Source organism: Neovison vison, chromosome 5 (assembly GCF_020171115.1).
Source record: "Neovison vison isolate M4711 chromosome 5, ASM_NN_V1, whole genome shotgun sequence".
Taxonomy (NCBI): domain Eukaryota; kingdom Metazoa; phylum Chordata; class Mammalia; order Carnivora; family Mustelidae; genus Neogale; species Neogale vison.
The window spans coordinates 23,167,331-23,185,724 of NC_058095.1; the positions used below are offsets into that span (position 1 = coordinate 23,167,331).

General features: G+C 51.8%; 1 protein-coding gene across 1 annotated transcript; it reads left to right on the forward strand.

Moving 5' to 3' along the window:
* The first annotated feature begins 14,218 nt into the window (after positions 1–14,218).
* LOC122906318 (elongin BC and polycomb repressive complex 2 associated protein) lies at positions 14,219–17,425 on the forward strand. Its single transcript, XM_044248124.1, has one exon. It carries the CDS (start codon positions 14,630–14,632, stop codon positions 15,767–15,769), a length of 1,140 nt encoding a protein of 379 aa, XP_044104059.1. The 5' UTR covers positions 14,219–14,629; the 3' UTR covers positions 15,770–17,425.
* Positions 17,426–18,394: the final 969 nt, after the last annotated feature.

The window sequence follows — 18,394 nt, forward strand, 5'->3', positions numbered from 1 at the left end:
TGATTTGACATCTGTAGATATTGTGAAATGATCACCGTCATAAGCTTAGTTAACATCCACCATGCTCTGTTTCCTGAAATCAACTTTTTATGGAATAATTCCCATGTAATAAAATGCACACATCTTAACTGTGTAAGTGATGACTTTTGGCAAAGTAGCCACCATGCTGATAAAGATAGAGAACATTTCCATTTCCCCAGAAAGTTCCTTCCTATCCTGTTCCTTCCTATCCTCTAGCCACAGGCAAACACTGATGTGATCTCTGTCACAGTGGGTCATGGTGGATTCATTTTGCTGGTTCTAGAACTTCCTCAGAGTGGAGTCTTACCATACATACTCTTTTGTGTTTGGCTTCTCTTACCCGGCACTATGTTTTGTTTTGTTTTGTTTTTGTTTTTGTTTTTTCCCTGAAACAGGACATGAAGCCATTGCTGGCTAGGGGGCTCAGATGGAGAACAGGAGAGGGAGCCCCTTACCTCCAGTGAGCAGTGTTCCCCAAGTGTGGCCTCCCGCAGAAGCAGAGAAAGCAGCCATGTGGGTGTGGGTTCAGGTTTGAGTGTGTGCTCGGAGTAGAAGCATTTCAGGTACAATTTACCTGCCTCATGGCAGGGGCAGGGTGAGGCCCCGGGGCTCACTGGCATGACTGAGGCCTGGAATCAGAAGCAGACACTGAAGGCCTTCAAACTGGATGGTGGAGTTGGGACTGAAAATCCTTCAGTCACGCCTGACTTCCCACTCTCCACCACTGGCCTGGCCACTTCTTCTGTTAAAATGTCTCTGGAATCCTCCTCTTTGTTGCTTGACCCTCAGCGCCTTGAGCTTAAGCCTCTGCTTGCCTGGGCTAAGCCTCTCTTGGGACCTGCCTGTCCTCCCTCTTGAGGTGGGGGGTCTCTTTATCTTGACCTACCTCTCCCATATCTGCCTCTTTCTTCTCACCCTCCAAATAGGCTCCATCCAGAAGGCCACCTCGCTGCACTTGTCTCTTGGTTTCTCTGTGTCCCACCCCCGCTCTGCTTTACATAGCCTGAGTTGACTCTGTGGCCCCCCCTTGCCCGGATGGAATTGCTCTGTCAGTGGTCAGCAGTCACCATATGTCACAGGTGTTTTCTGGAGGTTGTCATCTGTCTCATGCCCCCATCCTGTTTCAGGGGAACCTCCTACTTGGTGATCTACCCTAGAACTCTCTATCCACCTTAACCTCCCCACCCCCCAACAGCACCAACTGCTTCACCCACGGCCTTCTCCATCTCCAATGCTCGCAGCTCGATCTTTCTAGCTGTTCGGGCCCCAAACCTGAATTTCTGATTTTGCTCCCGCCTCTGCTCTGTCAGCAGATCCTGCCAGCTCCACCTTCATGACACACACAGAATCTGATGACTTCCCACCATCTGCACCATCGTCCTCTCCCGTGGGTGACTGTGGTGGTCTCCTAACTGCTCTCTCCGCCTCCCCTCTCCCCCTGACATCGCTTCCCTACACAGTGGCCAGAGTGGTCCAATGAAGCTGTAAGATGATCACGTGGCCCCTGGGCTCCAGAGAGCTCCCACTATACTCTGGGGGAAGCCCAACTCCTAACAGGGGCGTGTAAGTCTTACAGAGCCCGCCGCCCCAATCCCTCTGGCTTCATCTGCACTGTTTCCCTCGTTTCTGTTCTGTGGCCACACTGGCTTCCTTGTTGTTCCCCCGTGCACTGTGGGCACGCCCCTGCTTTCTCAGTTAGGCTCTCATGGGCCCCCTTACTTACACCCACCCCCTGTGCCCTTTCTGCCCCGCCCCAACCTTCCTTACGCTTTTCCTTTGTCCTTGACCTTCTCCTTCGTATGTTTCTATCTGTTGGTGGTGGTCAGTGTTTCCCCTCCGATGGAAGTGCCATGAAGACAAGGACCTTTTTCGGATTTGGCTGCTGTTCTCAAGGAACTAGAACTGTGCCCGGCATGCCCTTGGTGTTTGATGAATATTTGCTGAAAGAATAGAAGGAAGGACTTCTGAGCATCTGTCTTTGTGCCTGGACACTAGATGCAGGCCCAGGAACCAAGCCTCGCCCATCTGATGCCTTCGTGATCTGCTCTGAGGATCCAAGTGACCAGAACAGAGGCTGGTGGGGTTCCCTCTTGATGGCTTTGCCCAGAGTGCCCTGGGGTTGGGGGGACTGTGTCCGGGGCCCATTTCTGCTGAGAGACAGCTGTACTTTTCCCTTCTTGGCCCCCAGGGCTCCAACTCTAGGTGATCCTTTCTATTCTTCTGTTTTTCCTAAGAAGCCAGAATCAGTTTTCCAGACCCCTGGCTGGTTCATCTCAGGATCACTAAAGCCAGCAGCTCCTCAATCATGGTCCAGCTTGACCTCTCCCAGGAAGAGCATAGCTACGCCTGTGGTTTCTACCCTGACCCGGGCGCCCATGACTTAGTCCTGATACTTTCCAGTCCCAGGCCTTCCCCCTGGCTCCTCAGGCCATGCCCACTTGTACTTGTGTCTGGGAACCGAGACCAAAACTGAACTGACAGCTTGTCCCTGGACCCGCCCCTCCTCTTGTCCTACTTTGGTTAATAGCCTCTCTCTCCTGAGAAAGAAACGTGAGGGTCCTTCTTAATTCTTTCTCTCTCTCTCTCCCTCCTCCTCTGAATCAGCCAGCCAGTCTCATAAAACCTGCCTTGTCAACACCTCTTAAATCAAACTTTCCCGAAACATGGCCCTCTTTCAGTCCTAAACATCTCTGTGGCCAACGTCAGCAGGTGCCTCCCAGCTGACTTCTCTTAACCATCGTCCTCCTCACCGCACCCTCCATGTGGCTCTTGGAACCAGTCTCTGGGTTATGCTTCTGCTGGGCACTGAATGTTCAGGTTCCAGAATATCACCTTCAGACAGCTCCCTATCCCGGGGGGTGCCCACACCCCTAAGCTCCCGAGACAGAGGGCACCAGCCAGGAGAAAAGACAGCCCATGCACCAACTTCAGTCTGACCCAGCTGAGCCAAGAGAGAGACTGGATGGCTCTGGGTTCACACTCACCACTGTACCACTCACAGAAAACAGGTCTCATCAGAATGAATGGAAGAGTGTCCTTGCTTTGAATGAAATGCCAATGAAGGATAACTTAAGCTAATTATCGAGTCATGCCGGAAGCCAAATTATAGGCATTGTCATGTTATAAACACCATTTCTCAAGAGAGCAGCTTGGAGACATCTGGGCAGCTGGAAGCCTGAGCTCATTATCTTCCCCTCCAACCTGCTCTGTCTCCTCCTGCATCCCACCCATGATATGCGGGAAGCCTCAGCCTTCCCTCCGCCCAGTCGCACATTCTCCCTCAAATAACCATGCTTGTGGTCTCCGACTCCCATCCGGTCTTCACCATCTCTTGCAGGAACTGTGGGTGAGTGACAGAGAGTGATGCCTCTGCTTTCCTTATCTGCAAAATAGGATTTTTGTTTTAAACACAGTGAAGGTTTCACTTTAATCAAGTATGCCAGATGCAGGGCATGGAGTTGAGTTCAGGCTGAACATTCAGGAAATGCTAGTTCTCTATTCCCTTCATGCTTCCGCACCCTTTCCCTTGCCAAGTTGGACCACATGATTTCTTTTGCTTAAAAGTGGTCCTTGGGATGCCTGGGTGGCTCAGTGCGTGAAGCCTCTGCCCTTCGGCTCAGGTCATGATCTGAGGGTTCTGGGATCAAGCCCTGAGTCCGGGCTCTCGGCTCAGTGGGAGCCTTCTTCCCCCAGTCTCTCTGCCTGCCTCTCTGCCTACTTGTGATCTCTCTCTCTCTCTCGGTGTCAAATTTAAAAAAAAAATGTCCTTAATTTCCCAATCCTATAGGATAAAATCCAAATCTGTTTTATTTTTTAAAGATTTTATTTATTTAGGGACGCATGGGTGGCTGAGTTGTTTAAGCAGCTGCCTTCTGCTCAGGTCACGATCCCAGCATCCTCAGATCGAGTCCCACATCGGGCTCCTTGCTCAGCAGGGAACCTGCTTCTCCCTCTGCCTCTGCCTGCCACTCTGTCTGCCCCTGCTCACTCTCTCGCTCTCTCTCTCTGACAAATAAATAAATAAAATCTTTTAAAAAAAGATTTTATTTACTTATTTAGAGACAGTGTGAACGTCAGGGAGAGGGAGAGTGCAAATCTCAAACCGACTCCACGCTTAGCACAGAGAGCTCCATGCTGGGCTTGATCTCAAGACCATATGATCACAACCTGAGGTGAAGTCAAGAGTCAGTCACCCAACTGATTGAGCCACCCAGGCACCCCTAAAATCCGAATTTCTTATCAAGGCATTCAGCCCTTGGAGTTCCTGCCTTCGGTCCTTACCACTGTTCAGCCACACTGACCTACTTCATTCACTTATTAGAAACACAGTCATTCATGATGTGCCCGGCTGACTCAATTGGTACAGCATGCAACTCTTGATCTTGGGGTCATGAATTTGAGCTCCATGTTGGGTACAGAGCTTACTTTTTTAAAAAAAGATTTTATTGGGGCGCCTGGGTGGCTCAGTGGGTTAAGCCGCTGCCTTCGGCTCAGGTCATGATCCCAGGGTCCTGGGATCGAGTCCCGCATCGGGCTCTCCGCTGAGTGGAGAGCCTGCTTTCCTCTCTCTCTCTCTCTGCCTGCCTCTCTGCCTACTTGTGATCTCTCTCTGTCAAATAAATAAATAAAATCTTTAAAAAAATTTTATTTATTTATTTGACACAGAGAGAGATCACAAGTAGGCAGAGAGGCAGGCAGAGAGAGGGGGAAGCAGGCTCCCTGCTGAGCAGAGAGCCTGATTCAGGGCTCGATCCCAGGACCCTGAGACCATGACCTGAGCTGAAGGCAGAGGCTCAACCCACTGAGCCACCCAGGCACCCCCAGAGCTTACTTTTAAAAAATAAATAAAAATAAATAAACAAAATCGTGGTCATTCCAAAATATCATCCCACAGATTACTTGCTGGCCCTAAAGGAAGAAAACGCAACTTCTCAATAAAGAAATCTGCTCTCACCAATGCAGACCTGCTAGTCAGTGGTCCATCACTGAGGCTGGAACTCAGACACTGAGGATACCAGACATAGTGTGATATGAGGGAAGGATTCTTCATGAGGTGTTTTTGCTAGTCTAGTCAACCAAAATCTAATCAAGCCTGTAGATCTAATTTCCAGTTTGCAGGAAATACAGGATAAACAACACCACAAGGAAGCAATCAGAGAAATCTAGAAGGTGGGACATGATGTCTGTAATTTACTTAAAATACTTCAGCAATTCAACAACTCAATGGCATGGGGGAAAAAGTTATTCTAGATTTAAATGGGACTTAAGAGACATAACCAATTGCAATGTGTGGACCTGATTTAGATCTTTGATGGAACAAACCAAATGTAAAACATTTTGGGGGGACAGGGAAATGTGAATATGGGCTGGGTATTGGACAATATTAAGGAATTACTGTTTTTTTAAAAGATTTTATTTATTTGACAGAAACAGAGTGGAACAGCGAAAGGGAGTAGCAGGGAGAGGGAGAAGCAGACTCCCCCCGAGCAGGGAGCCTGATGTGGGACTTGATCCCAGGACTCTGGGATCATGACCTGAGCTGAAGGCAGATGCGTAACCTTCTGAGCCACCCAGACACCCCTCAAGGAATTATTGTTAATTTTGTAAGGTGTGATCATAATATTGTATTTTTTAAGAGATTTAATTTATATATTTGAGAGAGAGCAGGGGAGGAGCAGACGGGGAGGGAGAGGGAGAGACTCTCAAGCAGACCCTAAGCTGAGTGTGGAGCCTGATGAAGGACTCTGTCTCAGACTCTGACCTGAGCAGACACCAAGAGTCAGATGCCTAACCAACTGAGCCACCCAGGTGCCCCAGTCATAATGTATATTAAAAAAATTTCCTATTTAGGGGTGAACAGTCATGTAAACTCTAAGTCCCTTGAAAATATTTAAGCAAAAATGATAAATATGCAAAAAATGCTAATAATTATTAACATTGGGGCGCCTGGGTGGCTCAGTGGGTTAAGCCGCTGCCTTCGGCTCAGTTCATGGTCTCTGGGTCCTGGGATCAAGCCCCGCATCAGGCTCTCTGCTCAGCAGGGAAACTGCTTCCTCTTCTCTCTCTGCCTGCCTCTCTGCCAACTTGTGATCTCTCTCTCTCTGTCAAATAAATAAATAAAATCTTTAAAAAAATTTATTAACATAATTACCCATCTAGGTAATGGGTATGTAGGGTTTATTTTACTCTTCTCTGCTTCTCTCTAGGTTACAGAAGTGCCTGATAGAAAAGACTTTTAAAATGTATTTGCATGCCAACCATGTGTTAAGCACTGGGCTGAGGCAAAATCTAACATACTTCTTGTCCACATGAACTAGAGTGTGGCGGGGAGAGGTGAATAATCAGTTCATCACACTAATGATTAAATAGTGACAAACAGATGAAAATGCTTTGAAGGAAGATACGTAGGTTTTGGGGGGGCGGAATAAAGATGGAAGATGACCTGGTTAGTATCTGGAGGAGTGGGAGAGGTGTCCTCTGAGGAAGGAATGATTCAGTGGGGCTCTGAAGAGGAGTGGGCATTGGCCTGGTACAGGTGAAGGGAGGTGGGGGAAAAGTGTGCAGTTGGAAGGAACAGTATATGCTAAGGGAGGGAGAGGGGGGGATCATGTTGCTTTAGGCACTAAGGGAGTCCTGGGTAGCTGAAGGGAGAGACAATGGCACAGGGGACATGGGGGTGGAAGGTGAGGGAACTCATCCCCTCTCTCCAGGAGGACCTGTGGGTAGGGCTGTCAGACCCAGGTAACCCTGCTTGTGAGCCAAATGAATGATTTCACTCTGCATCCGGAAAGCAGTGGGAAGCCGTTAAAAGGTTTGGAGCAAAGAGTAACCCAATCCAGTTTGTGGCTTAGAAGGATAGCTGGTGGCAATACAGAGGGCACAGCAGGGTGTGGGGGGACTGCCGGGGTGGGCAGAAATAGACAGGGCAACGTGACTTGCCGAAACGTTGCCTTGGAGGTGCCAGAATGAGCCCTGGGTTTCTGGCTGTTAAAATGGGTGACGAGTGGAGCCCTCCACCGGGCTACGATTCCCTGGAAGTGCGACGTGCGGCAGAGGAGGTGAGCTGCTAATGGCCTGGGACAGGTTGATTTTGCTGAACTTCTGGAACTCCCGAGCTAGAGGCTGGGAGGGCAGTGGAGTGTCTTGGTCAGAGCTGAGAGGAGCAGTGTCTTCTGAGCTCCCCCCTGCCCCGGTGGATGGATGCTAATTGTGGAGTGGGCACAGAAGAAGAACGTCTATAGAAAGAGGAGAGAAATTCTTGCCAGAGCCTTGAGGACCCCATGACGTCTGGGCTGAGGCAGGGAGAATGAGCCTGCGCCCATACCACCAGGGAGAAGTCAGGGAGGAGGGAGGGCACCGGGAAAGCGGTGCCCAGGAGGTGAAGAACTATAGACGGTTCCTAGAAAGAGGAAGTGGCCAATCATGTGGGATGCTGTTGAGAGGTCAAGACGAGAGGACTGACAAGAGCCTGCCAGTTTCGATGAGATGGACGCCCCGGGACTTCAGCAACAGCTATTTTGGTGGCGGGTGGGGGTGGAAGCAGATGGAAGTGGGTTGAGGAGCAAGTGGGAAGTGAGAAACGGAAGACAGTGTGTAGACAGCTCTTGGGGGAAGTTTGGCTGTGAAGGGGAGGAGAGACGGATGGGGGCTAGAGCCTATGGGGTCAAGGGAAGATGGAGCTTTTAAAAGAGAGGAACACACTGATGGAGTGGGCTGCCTGAGACAGATAAAGGGATGACTCAGAGGGCGGATGTGTCGGGACCAACGCCAGGGTGCCCCCTCTACTTAACAGGGAGAAAGAGATGTTGATGGCTGCTAGCTGGCAGCCCATGGGACAGGCACTTGCTTGCTTCTGTTCCTTGCCCATACTGTTTCCTCAGTTGGAATTCTTCTCTCATGCTTCCTTTGGTATTCCTTCTCATCCTTTAGAAACTAAGTGGGAGATCACCTCTGAAAAGACTTACTTTCCGTATGGTTATCCTGACTTTAATGTTCCAAGGACCATGGTCATTCCTCTGTTCCTTCTTCTCAAATTAGCCTAGAATGTCCATCTCCCCCATCAGCTATGTCCCCATCATCTCTGAGTACCCAGGGCCTGGTCTGGGGCTTGCTTCAAGGGTTGGGGGGGTTGCCCAGTGACTGTGGGGTGAAGAGAGGAATTAACTAACATTAGATACGTGGAGGAAGTAGAGCAGGAGGAGGGCAAGCCTGGAATAATTCCCAGGGGGATGTGGAGCAGGGGTGGGAAAAGGGAAGAAACAGACCGGGGAAAGGCTAGACTGTTGCCAAGAACACTCACATTTATCAAGGGCTTCCAGTGGACCAGGCAGGAAAGTTAAGTGTTTCTCATTAAACCTCACAAAATCTCCAGGAGAAGTACTGTTTGCTCATTTGTTCCCTGGCTTCCCCTGGTTTATTAGAATGTAAACTCTCTGAGGGCAGAGGGTTGTCTCCCTTGCTCACCGTTGTGCCTCCAACCCTGGACAGGCACACAGATAACAGGCACACAGATATCCAGTTAAATTAGAATTATTGAGAAGCAATAATTTTTCTAGTCTTAAGTATGTTCTGTATTTTTTGGTGCTATATTTGGCAATCCTGTATGTAGCAGATGCTTAGTAAATATTCCTGAATAAACGTTGCTTGATTGAATGACAAAATGGGGATGCAATCAGTAAATTCCAGATCGTGGGAATTCTGGATGAAAAGCTAGTATCTCAATGAATAAACTATAAAGAGAAAATAAAAAGAGTTAAAAGACAGGCGGGGACACGGACAACTGTACTGATGAGGACAAGCATTAGTTAAAGGAGGAATTTCTAGATTAAAAGAGACATAAGAGACATATCAGACAAATCCATCTTTGGATCCTAATTCAAATAAGCCAAATTATAAAGGAACAAATAGTATAAGATAATCAGAAATTTGAACGCTGGCTGGCTATTTGAGGATGTTAAAGAGTGAGCATTAATTCTTTTTAGGTCACTATTATCAAATAGCACTGGGGTTATGTTTATTTCTAAAAAGTCCGGGGGTGTCTGTGTGGCTCAGTTGGTTAAGAATCTGCCTTTGGCTGGCATCATGATACCAGGGTCCTGGAATCGAGTCCCATGTGGGGTTCCTTGTTCCGTGGGGAACCTGCTTCTCCCTCTCCCTCTTTCTTTCTTTCTTTTTTTTTTTTTAAGATTTTATTTACTTATTTGACAGAGATCACAAGTAGGCAGAGAGGCAGGCGGCGGGGGTGGGGAGAAGTGGGCTTGCCGCTGAGCAGAGAGCCCGATGTGGTGTTGATCCCAGGACCCTGGGATCATGACCGGAGCTGAAGGCAGAGGCTTTCACCCACTGAGCCACCCAGGCGCCCCTCCCTCTCCCTCTTTCATTCCTCCTGCTTGTACTCTCTGTCTCTCTCTTCTAAATAAATAAAATATTTAAAAAAAATTAAAGAGTCCTTATGTTGTAGAAATACGTATTGAAATACTTAGGAAAGAAACTGTATGATGTCCGGGACCCGCTTCAGGATAATAGAGTATGTTCTATACCTTAATTGTTCATGGTTACATTCATTCATGAAAGCTCTTTGAAGTATGTACTTAAAATGTGCATTAATTTATATAAATCATACCTCAGTAAAGTTGATTTTTTAAAAAATGGGAGTAGGGGAGGAAGCGGGTAGGGGTAAGGATGAAACAAGATGGGCTATGGATTCATAAGTGTTGAAGCTGGATGCTGGGTACATGGAGGTTTATTGTACCCTTCTGTTTATTTTGTAGGGGTTTGAAAATTTCCATAATAAAAGCATTTTTAAAGAATTGCACGAAGGAAGATGCTATTTCTATTTTACAGATGAAGAAACGAAAGCAGAGGTTAAGTAACTTGCCCCCCAAACTACACAGCTGGTAAGATGATGAGTCAGGAATACGAACAGACCATCTGAATCCAGAATTTCAGCTATTAATCATGGGCACACATTTCCAGAGGGGGTAGAGTAAAGTGTGCTTGTGGCTATAGGGGGGATGCGGCCCCACTGGGTGGGAACAGAGCTTGACTTGGGGAATTCTGGAAGTAAGATGGGCATAAATGGTGGTGGCCACATTGCAGTGGGCCAAGAAATGGGTCCCCTTTTAGGTTCATTGTCCTGGGAGTAGACTTGTGGTTAAGAGTGTGGTCTTGGGACCTCTCTGCCTGGCTTTGAGTCATGGCTCTGACACCTCCTAGCAGTGTGATCTTGGGAAAGTCACTTAAAATCTCTGTCCCTGGGACGCCTGGGTGGCTCAGTTGGTTGGGCGACTGCCTTCGGCTCAGGGCATGATCCTGGGGTCCTGGGATCGAGTCCCGCATCGGGCTCCCGGCGCCATGGGGAGTCTGCTTCACTCTCTGACCTTCTCCTCGCTCATGCTCTCTCTCACTGTCTCTCTCTCTCAAATAAATAAATAAAATCTTTAAAAAAAAAAATCTCTGTCCCTTACTTTCCTTACTTATAACATGGATATTAACAGTAGTGTAAAATGGTGTGGCCAGTGGGGAAAACAGTTTGGCAGTTTCTTAAAAAGTTAGTATAGGGGCGCCTGGATGGCTCAGTGGGTTAAGCCTCTGCCTTCAGCTCAGGTCATGGTCTTAGGGTTCTGGGATTGAGCCCTGCATCAGGCTCTCTGCTCAGCAGGGAGCCTGCTTCCCCCCCACCCCCGCCCGCACTGCCTGCCTCTCTCCCTACTTGTGATCTCTCTCTCTCTGTGAAATAAATAAATAAAAATCTTAAAAAAAAAAAAGTGTAAGTTTACCATATGACCTGGCAATTCCACTCTGAACATGAAAACCTATGTCCACACAAAGACTTGTGTGTCGGGGTCTGTAACAGTACTATTCATGAAAATGGAAAGGTGGAAACCCAAATGTGATTGGCTACACAAAATACGTTTTGTCCATACCGGGATACTACTCGGTGTGAAAAAGGAAACAGACTCACTAGTACAAGGGACAGCATGGACGAATCTCCAAAACATTATGCTTTTGTGAAGCAGTCAGATGCAAAGACCACATATGCTACGATTCTGTTTCTATGAAATGTCCAGAAAAGGCAGATCCATGCGGACAGAAAGCAGATTAGTCACCCAGGGCCGGGGGTGGGAATGGGGAGTTACCAGCAATTGGAGATGAGGGATTTCTTAGGAAATGTTCTAAAATTGGCTTCTGGTGATGGTTGTGTAACCCTGTAAATTTAATAACAATCATTGACTTGGATACTTAAAATGGGTTATGTATGGTATGTAAAATTAAAAAAATATATAGAGCCTATCTCCTAGAATTGTTATGGGGATTACGTAACATAAAGTTCCTAGACAGAGACTGGAATGCAGTCAGGGCTCTAGAAGTTACGGTACTGGGCTGGAACTCTGGGGCCACTTCCTGGCAGTGCCTCTTTCCAGGGAAAAGGACAACTGAGCAGGAGCTGCTCCCAAATCCTTGAACAGGGGCCTTTGGGTGAGACCCAGATGGACCACAGAGCAGGGAGGGCTGGATTCCAGGTCTCTCTAGGCCCTTCCTATCCCTTATTGCGGAGGTGTCAGATAGGACCCGGCATCTAGCCTGGTCCCTCCTTTTCTCCTTACGGAGAAGAGGGGTTCCAGAGAACGGTATTGCCTCCTCATCTCGCCAGCTGAGGACGGGGTCGAGTGTCCTCTACCGTAGGCAGTGGGTATTGCAACAGCTGGGCAAGCCGCTCACATCGCGTTTCCACCCTCCTGTTATGAGGAAGCAACTGTTGTCCCCTTTTCACCAGGAGGGACACTGAGATTCAGAGTACCTCAGAGACCTGCCTGGCATGCACAGCAGGAACCCCCAGTCCCAGTCCTCTGAAAATGGAGGCTTGATGACTACAGGTCCTTTCAGCTGGAGATAGTCACACTAACCCCTACTGTTGGTAAAGTATTCCCATGCCCACAACAGAGGCGTTCCCATCTGGGCTGTATTCTGGGGTGTCTGATTCAAGGAATGGGGAGAAGGGAAAGTGGAGGTGGAGGGAATTCCTTCTCCAGGGAAGGACTCCCAATGGTAATGATCCCCAATAAAACCCCTAAACTCAGATCTGAAGGACTGAAGTCTTTTGGAGTAGGAGAAGGAAGAGGCCATTGAACTGCACAGCTGGGTAAGATTTGGTCATGTAGTCGTATTGAAGAGGATCTCGAGTGTTCTCTCCTTATGTCAACACTGTGCTAAGCACAGGAATGCAAATATGAATGAGACCATGGGAGATAAGAGGAGTTTCCCATTTCAGGTTCCCATAGGTGGGGCCCAAGCTCCCTCCCCAGGCATCTAAGTGGCAAAGAGGCTGGGGTACAGTGGGGTTGAAGCAAAAGCCCTCTGCCCCTCAAGCCAAAGAAATCTGTCACTGCTATCTCAGTCTGAGAGTTCTCAGCATTGACTCCCAGAAGAGACAGCTGCGCAGATCATCATCCTTCCAGAACTTTCCTCTTGTAGGTGTTTTGTGGTGTTGTGGGGGGAGGTGGTTGCAGAAGGTGCAACCTTCCAGAACTTTCCTCCTGTGTATGGCAGGGGAAGGAGGCTGCAGAAGGTGGGGAGGGGAGCTGAGGCTTTTGGAGCACTCAGGAACCCTGGGGTATAGACCTGGCAAGACCCCAGGATCTCCCCTCATGACAACTGCCCTGAAGACTTCTACAGAAGATGCTAAGGCGTGAGTATTTGGAGCAATAGGACACCATGCCCTCTAGTTCCTCAAATCCTGGCTCCACCACAGGGCCTTTGTCTGGGGCCTCTGCAGGAGGGAGATGGGGAGGCAGACCTTCCTAAATCCCTTTCCTCCCAAATGTGATTTGATGATGAGGAGAAAAACAATTCATCTGTTATCACTGCCAGGAGGGCAGGGATGCAAGCTACACCATTTGCCCCCTTCCAGAAACCCTGTCTTACCCCAGCTCCAGAAAGAGATATTCTCTCTCTGACACTCTTCCCCAACTTCCACATTCTTACTCAAAGCTATCATATCAATCTCTTTATATCTCTGGGGATGGGAAGCAGCCATATTCCAATAACCTGATTTTTATCAAGAGAAAAATATTCCAGGGATTCATTCATTCACTCACAAATATTTATGGAGCACCTATTATGTCTGGGTACTGTTTTAGGCCATGGGGATGCAGCTGTGATTAAGACAAAGTTCTCATGGGCTCATTTCCAGACTAATCAGAAACAGACAATAAAGAATAACTACATTCACAGACTTTCATATAGCAGTAAGCTATGCAGAAGCTAAAGAAAGTTAAGGGGGACAGCATGTGCTGTGGGGAGGTGGTCTTTCATTATAAGGATTTTTGGGGGGGGTCAATATTTCTTTGCTTTACTCTCCTTGGGAGAGATAAGAGGGTCTGGGGGTCCCCTCCTCTGGATTCCTCAGCCCATTTTGGTCGCTCAGCTTCAGAGGGCAGCGTCTTGGTATTTAGGGAGGGCCGAAAAGCCAGCCCCTCGGTATTTGGTCAAGGGGTAATTAGAAGCTCATTAGAGAAATGGAAACACTTACCATCGTCTTCCGTGGGGGTAATAATACCACTCCTCCACCGCTCCGAATTTATTTTTTCCTTTGTTCATCTCGCACACATTGAATTCCTAACTACTTTTCAACATTTTTTTGAGCCCCGTGTGTGCCAAGCACACTGTTCTAGGGCACCAGAACGGAGAGGTAGGAAACATTCTCCGCCCGCAGAAATCCCTGCCGTGCCAAGCTTGCAACAACCATTGCCTCAAGTCATCTTTTCCCTCCACACCGTTTTTGTGATTCATGTGTTTATTCGCGCAACCCCAAGAGGGTAGATAGGAACATTCCCATTTTACAGATGTGAAAACCGTGACTGCGAAGGGAAAAACGAATTGTTTTGCGACAACTGCATAGCCAGACGCCACCAGACCACGTGCAGCGGCGCGTTTTGCCCCTCGCGATCCCACCCGCACACGCTCCCTCTTTTCCTCCCTCCCAGCCGCCGCCGCGCCGGGTCCACGTGTGTGTGTCTGTGTGCGGAATGGGGACGGGGGCGGTGCCGCCGGAGGGGTGGGGTCCGGGCCAACGTCACAGGTCGTGCCGCCCAATCAGCGGCGGGCTCGCGGCCCCGGCGCTGGTATTGGGGCAGCGAGGGGGCAGTTCTCTATAACGCGGTCTCCGGGAGCCAGCGGGGAAGAAAGAAGCCGAGCGGGCGGAAGGCGCCCTCCCCGCCGCCTGGGCCCGGGCACCGGGTGCCGGGCCCGGGGTCCTTCCCGCCTCCCGCGGCCGCCGGCCGCTTTGTTTCCCCAGCCTCTTCGCCCTGGGCTACTCGAGAGGGGCTCCCGCCGGGGCTGCGCAGGGAACGCGGCGGCAGGAAGGGCGGCCGACCGCGCCGGGACTCGCAGGGACCCAGGAGTCCGGCCGCCGGGAGGGCCGCGTGACGAGATCGAGGAGAGAGCCAGAGCTCCGCGGCCCGGGGTTGCGGGCCGGGGGCGCCCGTGAGCAGAGACCTCCCCGTCGAGGGGGGGCGATGTTCCCCTCGCCCGTGGGCTCTTCGGGCAGCGAGGGCACACCGCCGCTGGGACCAGGGCCCCCGCAGTGGGCACCCCCCCGGACGGTTCCATGGAAACTCTGTGCCCCGCTCCCCGCCTCGCAGTGCCGGCGTCCCCGCGAGGGTCTCCCTGCTCCCCGACACCCCGGAAGCCGCGTCGGGGGACCCAGGAGTTCTCTCCGCTGTGCCTGCGTGCCCTTGCCTTCTGCGCCCTTGCCAAACCTCGGGCGTCCTCTTTGGGCCTGGGGCCTGGGGAGCTGGCGCCGCGGCCCCCGGTGCTGCTGGGCCCTCGCGCCCCCCTGTGCACCGGCGGCTGGGCCGCGGATGGCCTGAAGCACCTCGCGGGCCCAGCCGGGCGGTCCAGCGATCCGAACTCCCTCGCCGGTCAGGATGCCGACGCCGCAGTGTGCCGGGGCCGCGGCGAGGAGGAAGAGGGAGGAGGCAGTTTCCCGCACTTCGGCTCTCGCTCCGGCTTACCTCCCGGCCGCTGCCCGGCGCCCCTGCGCCCTCGGGAATCTCCGACCAGCTCCGCCTCGGCTCCGCCTCGGCCCGCCTCGGGTCTCGACTTCCAGCTTGGCCCCGCCGCCAGCCCCCATCAGGAGCGCGGTTCCCGGCCTCCGCCGCCACCTGCGGGCCTCTCCACCGAGCCCGCGGGTCCCAAGGCCGCGCCCGAGCCGCCCGCGTCGGGCCAGACGGCCGCAGGCGATGGAAGCCCCCCGCAGGCCGCCCCCGAGGCACCAGCCGCTAGCCCCTCGACGGCCAGCGGACCTCCGGCCGCGCCCGGCGATCTCCGCCAGGAACATTTCGATCGTCTGATCCGCCGGTCGAAACTTTGGTGTTATGCGAAGGGCTTCGCTCTCGACACTCCGAGTTTGCGCCGGGGGCCAGAGCGGCCGCCTACCAAAGCGCCCGCCCGGGGAACCGCCAAGAAACGCCGGCGGCCGCCGCCCCCCCATCGCAGCGCACAGCCCCGCCGCCCGGCACCGACGCTCCCTACCACGAGCACCTTCAGCCTGCTTGACTCCTTCCCCTGCCCCCCGGCCCTGGTGGTGGGGGAGGACGGAGACTTAGGGCCGGCATCCTCGCTTCGCTTGCAGGGAGACTCTAAGCCCCCGCCCGCCCACCCGCTGTGGAGGTGGCAGATAGGAGGTCCTGCTGTCCCTGAGCCCCCAGGTCTCAAATTCTGGGGGATCAACTTGGAGGAACTTTGAGCCTGAGACCTCTTCTGCCAAAGGGGAAAGGTTAGGGCCGCGGCCAAACTTTGGGCTCGAAGACGGGGCCTCATTTCTCACATTTGCCTATTCCCTTTTAGGGGCTGCGGTCAGAGGGACCTCAAATGACAGTGATCTTCAAGCACCTAACCGGTTGGGGTGACACCCCCTCCCCCTCATCCTTTGGAGACGAATCAAGGGCTGGAGTCAGGAGAAGGCTTAACGGAAAAAGGCTTAATGACATAGATTCCAATCCCTCCCTTCTTCCATCTCGGATCTCTGGGGGCAGGGCCTTCACCCCAGGGGGAGCAAAGGAGGCTACCGCTCAAAGACAAGGGGAAAAAAAAAGAGGGAGAGAGACCTTGGTGATGGACAAACCGGTTGTTTCTGTGGGCGAGCCTGGGGACGAGGGGGCTGTGGTGGGGGTGGGGAGGTGATTGGCAGCTCCCTGGGGGCATCCCCCACCCCCACCATCCAGGCCTTTAACCCTTCATTCCCCTCAGGCCTTCCCCAGCACTCCAAGCCCAAGGGAGCCTTCGTGGGGAAGAGGGCAGCTTGGGCCAGGGGGAGATCACCCCCTCCCCGTTCTTTTCCTAAGCCCTCTCCTCTGACCAAGGCAGGTGACCCCCTAATTGGCCAGATCTTCAGCCTCAGCCACTAGCCTTTCCCTTTTGTCCAGTTTTGGAGTTTCTCTCTTCAATTTTTCCTGTTTGCTTTCAGTTTATAAGGTCTGACGGGTGAAAGAGGACCTCCCCCCTGGATCCATCAGCCCCCCTCCCCAGCTTGCTTCTCCTATAGGAGGGGCAAGCCTGAAGGACCTCCTCCCCTCCCAAAGCGCAGCCTTTGCCTGGGGAAAGGGCCAGAGACTATCCCAGGGAAAGTAATGGAAGGTGGAAGAAATCAATAAAATCAGACCAAACAAGTTGCCTTTCGAGGTCCTCTCCACCGATTTATGGATGGGAGGGAGTGGAGGTAGAGGGCAGGCCTGGGTCCATTCTTTGGATACCCAAACAGCCCCCTCAAAGGCTAGAGAGGAGGCTAGCTGCTCCTTATAGAGGGGGTCAATGAAAGGGTTCTTGCCCCAACCTCCAGGGCCTGGTAGGGCTTGAAGGGGCAACGTTTGGGTTTGAATCGAAGCTGGGCTGTAGCATCTTCAGCTTCCTCCCCTAACTTCAGGCATTTTGGGAGTTGTCAGGGACCTGATGGATCCGATGGGGGCAGGGCCAGGGGATTAGTTTTGAGGTCAGAGGTTCTGTTTTGTGGGGGGAGGGGAGAGGTAGGCCTGGACCACAACTGGCAGCTGGGAGGATCCCCTAGAGTCAGAGAGGGGTGGAATCGCTTTCCCCTCCACCCAGGTGAGGTCAGGGGAGGTTAGCTCTGAGAGAGACTCCAAGCTGAGGTGTGAGGGGAACCTGGGAGGTGGTAGGTCTGCCCGACAAATGAGGGACCCAGGGAGCCCCTCTGCCCACACTAGTGAATAGCACCCCCATCCCCCCCCAAACGGGGTGAGGGAGGAACAATTCCCACGTACGATACTGGGGAAGGACTTGTCTCCTTTTCTGTGAAAATGCTTTGTAAAAAGTTGTTATTGTTTGCATAGAGCAGATTCTTGAGAAAAACTGTTTTGCGCCACAAAAGTTTTGTTTGTTTTAAAAACCGTCTCTTTTAATTTTTTTTCTGCATGGGGGGCGAGGGTGGGGGCGGGGTGGGCCGGTGTGGGTTGGGCTTTGCTCTCTTTCTCCTCAACATCTGGCCTTTATGAACCCTGCTGACCTCCCCTCCCCCCTCCAGCTGTGTTGCGGGAAGGAGGGGGGAGGGCGGGGAGAGTGCCTCCCAATCCCGTGCTTCAGGGGTATCTATCTTATTTTGCCCCCCTCCGCCCCCCGCAAGAATGGGGAAGGCAGAGGAAGAAGGCAGACGTGAGGGTTGGGAAGAGACTCGGTTGGGAAGAGACTCGCTGTGAAGAGGGGGTCTTGTTTGCAAGGAAAAATTCGGAAAGGCAGGCTCCTGTTTTTAAAAAGCCCCCTGCTTTTCGTAATGTGGTGCAGGTCAGCTTTGGCCCTTTGGACCAGCCTGGGCAGGATGGTGCGAGCTCTGGAAGGAGGAGGAAGGTGGGTCGCAGAACACCCTTGGCAGACTCTACTTCTGGGAGCGGTGGGATGTGATGCCGTTTGCTTGTCCTCCCTGCTTCCTCCTTGAAAGGAAAGCATGAAGCATTAAACCTGAGTCTGGAAGGAGTCTGGGCGGTGAGTTAAAAAATACACCTTTTGGCCAGACCTGCAACTGCCCTTGCTTGCTGAATGGTTTAAATTTGGAGAAACTCAAGCCTGGAAGCTTCTCTAGAAGCTTTCCAGTCATTCTGCACAACAGGGGACTGTATTAGTTGTCTAGCGGCTGCCCTAACAATTTGCCACACACTTGGCGCCAGAAAACAACGGAAATCTTTCCTCTCACCCTCCTGGAGGCCAGAAGTCCAAAACTAAGGCGTCAGGAGGGCCAGGCTCTCTCAGAAGGCTCTAGGGGAGACTCCCTTGCCTGCCTCTGCCCCTCTTGGGTGTGGTCGCCTCACTCCCATCTGCACGTCTACATGTGGCCCTCCCCTCTTCTGTCTCGTATAAGGACACT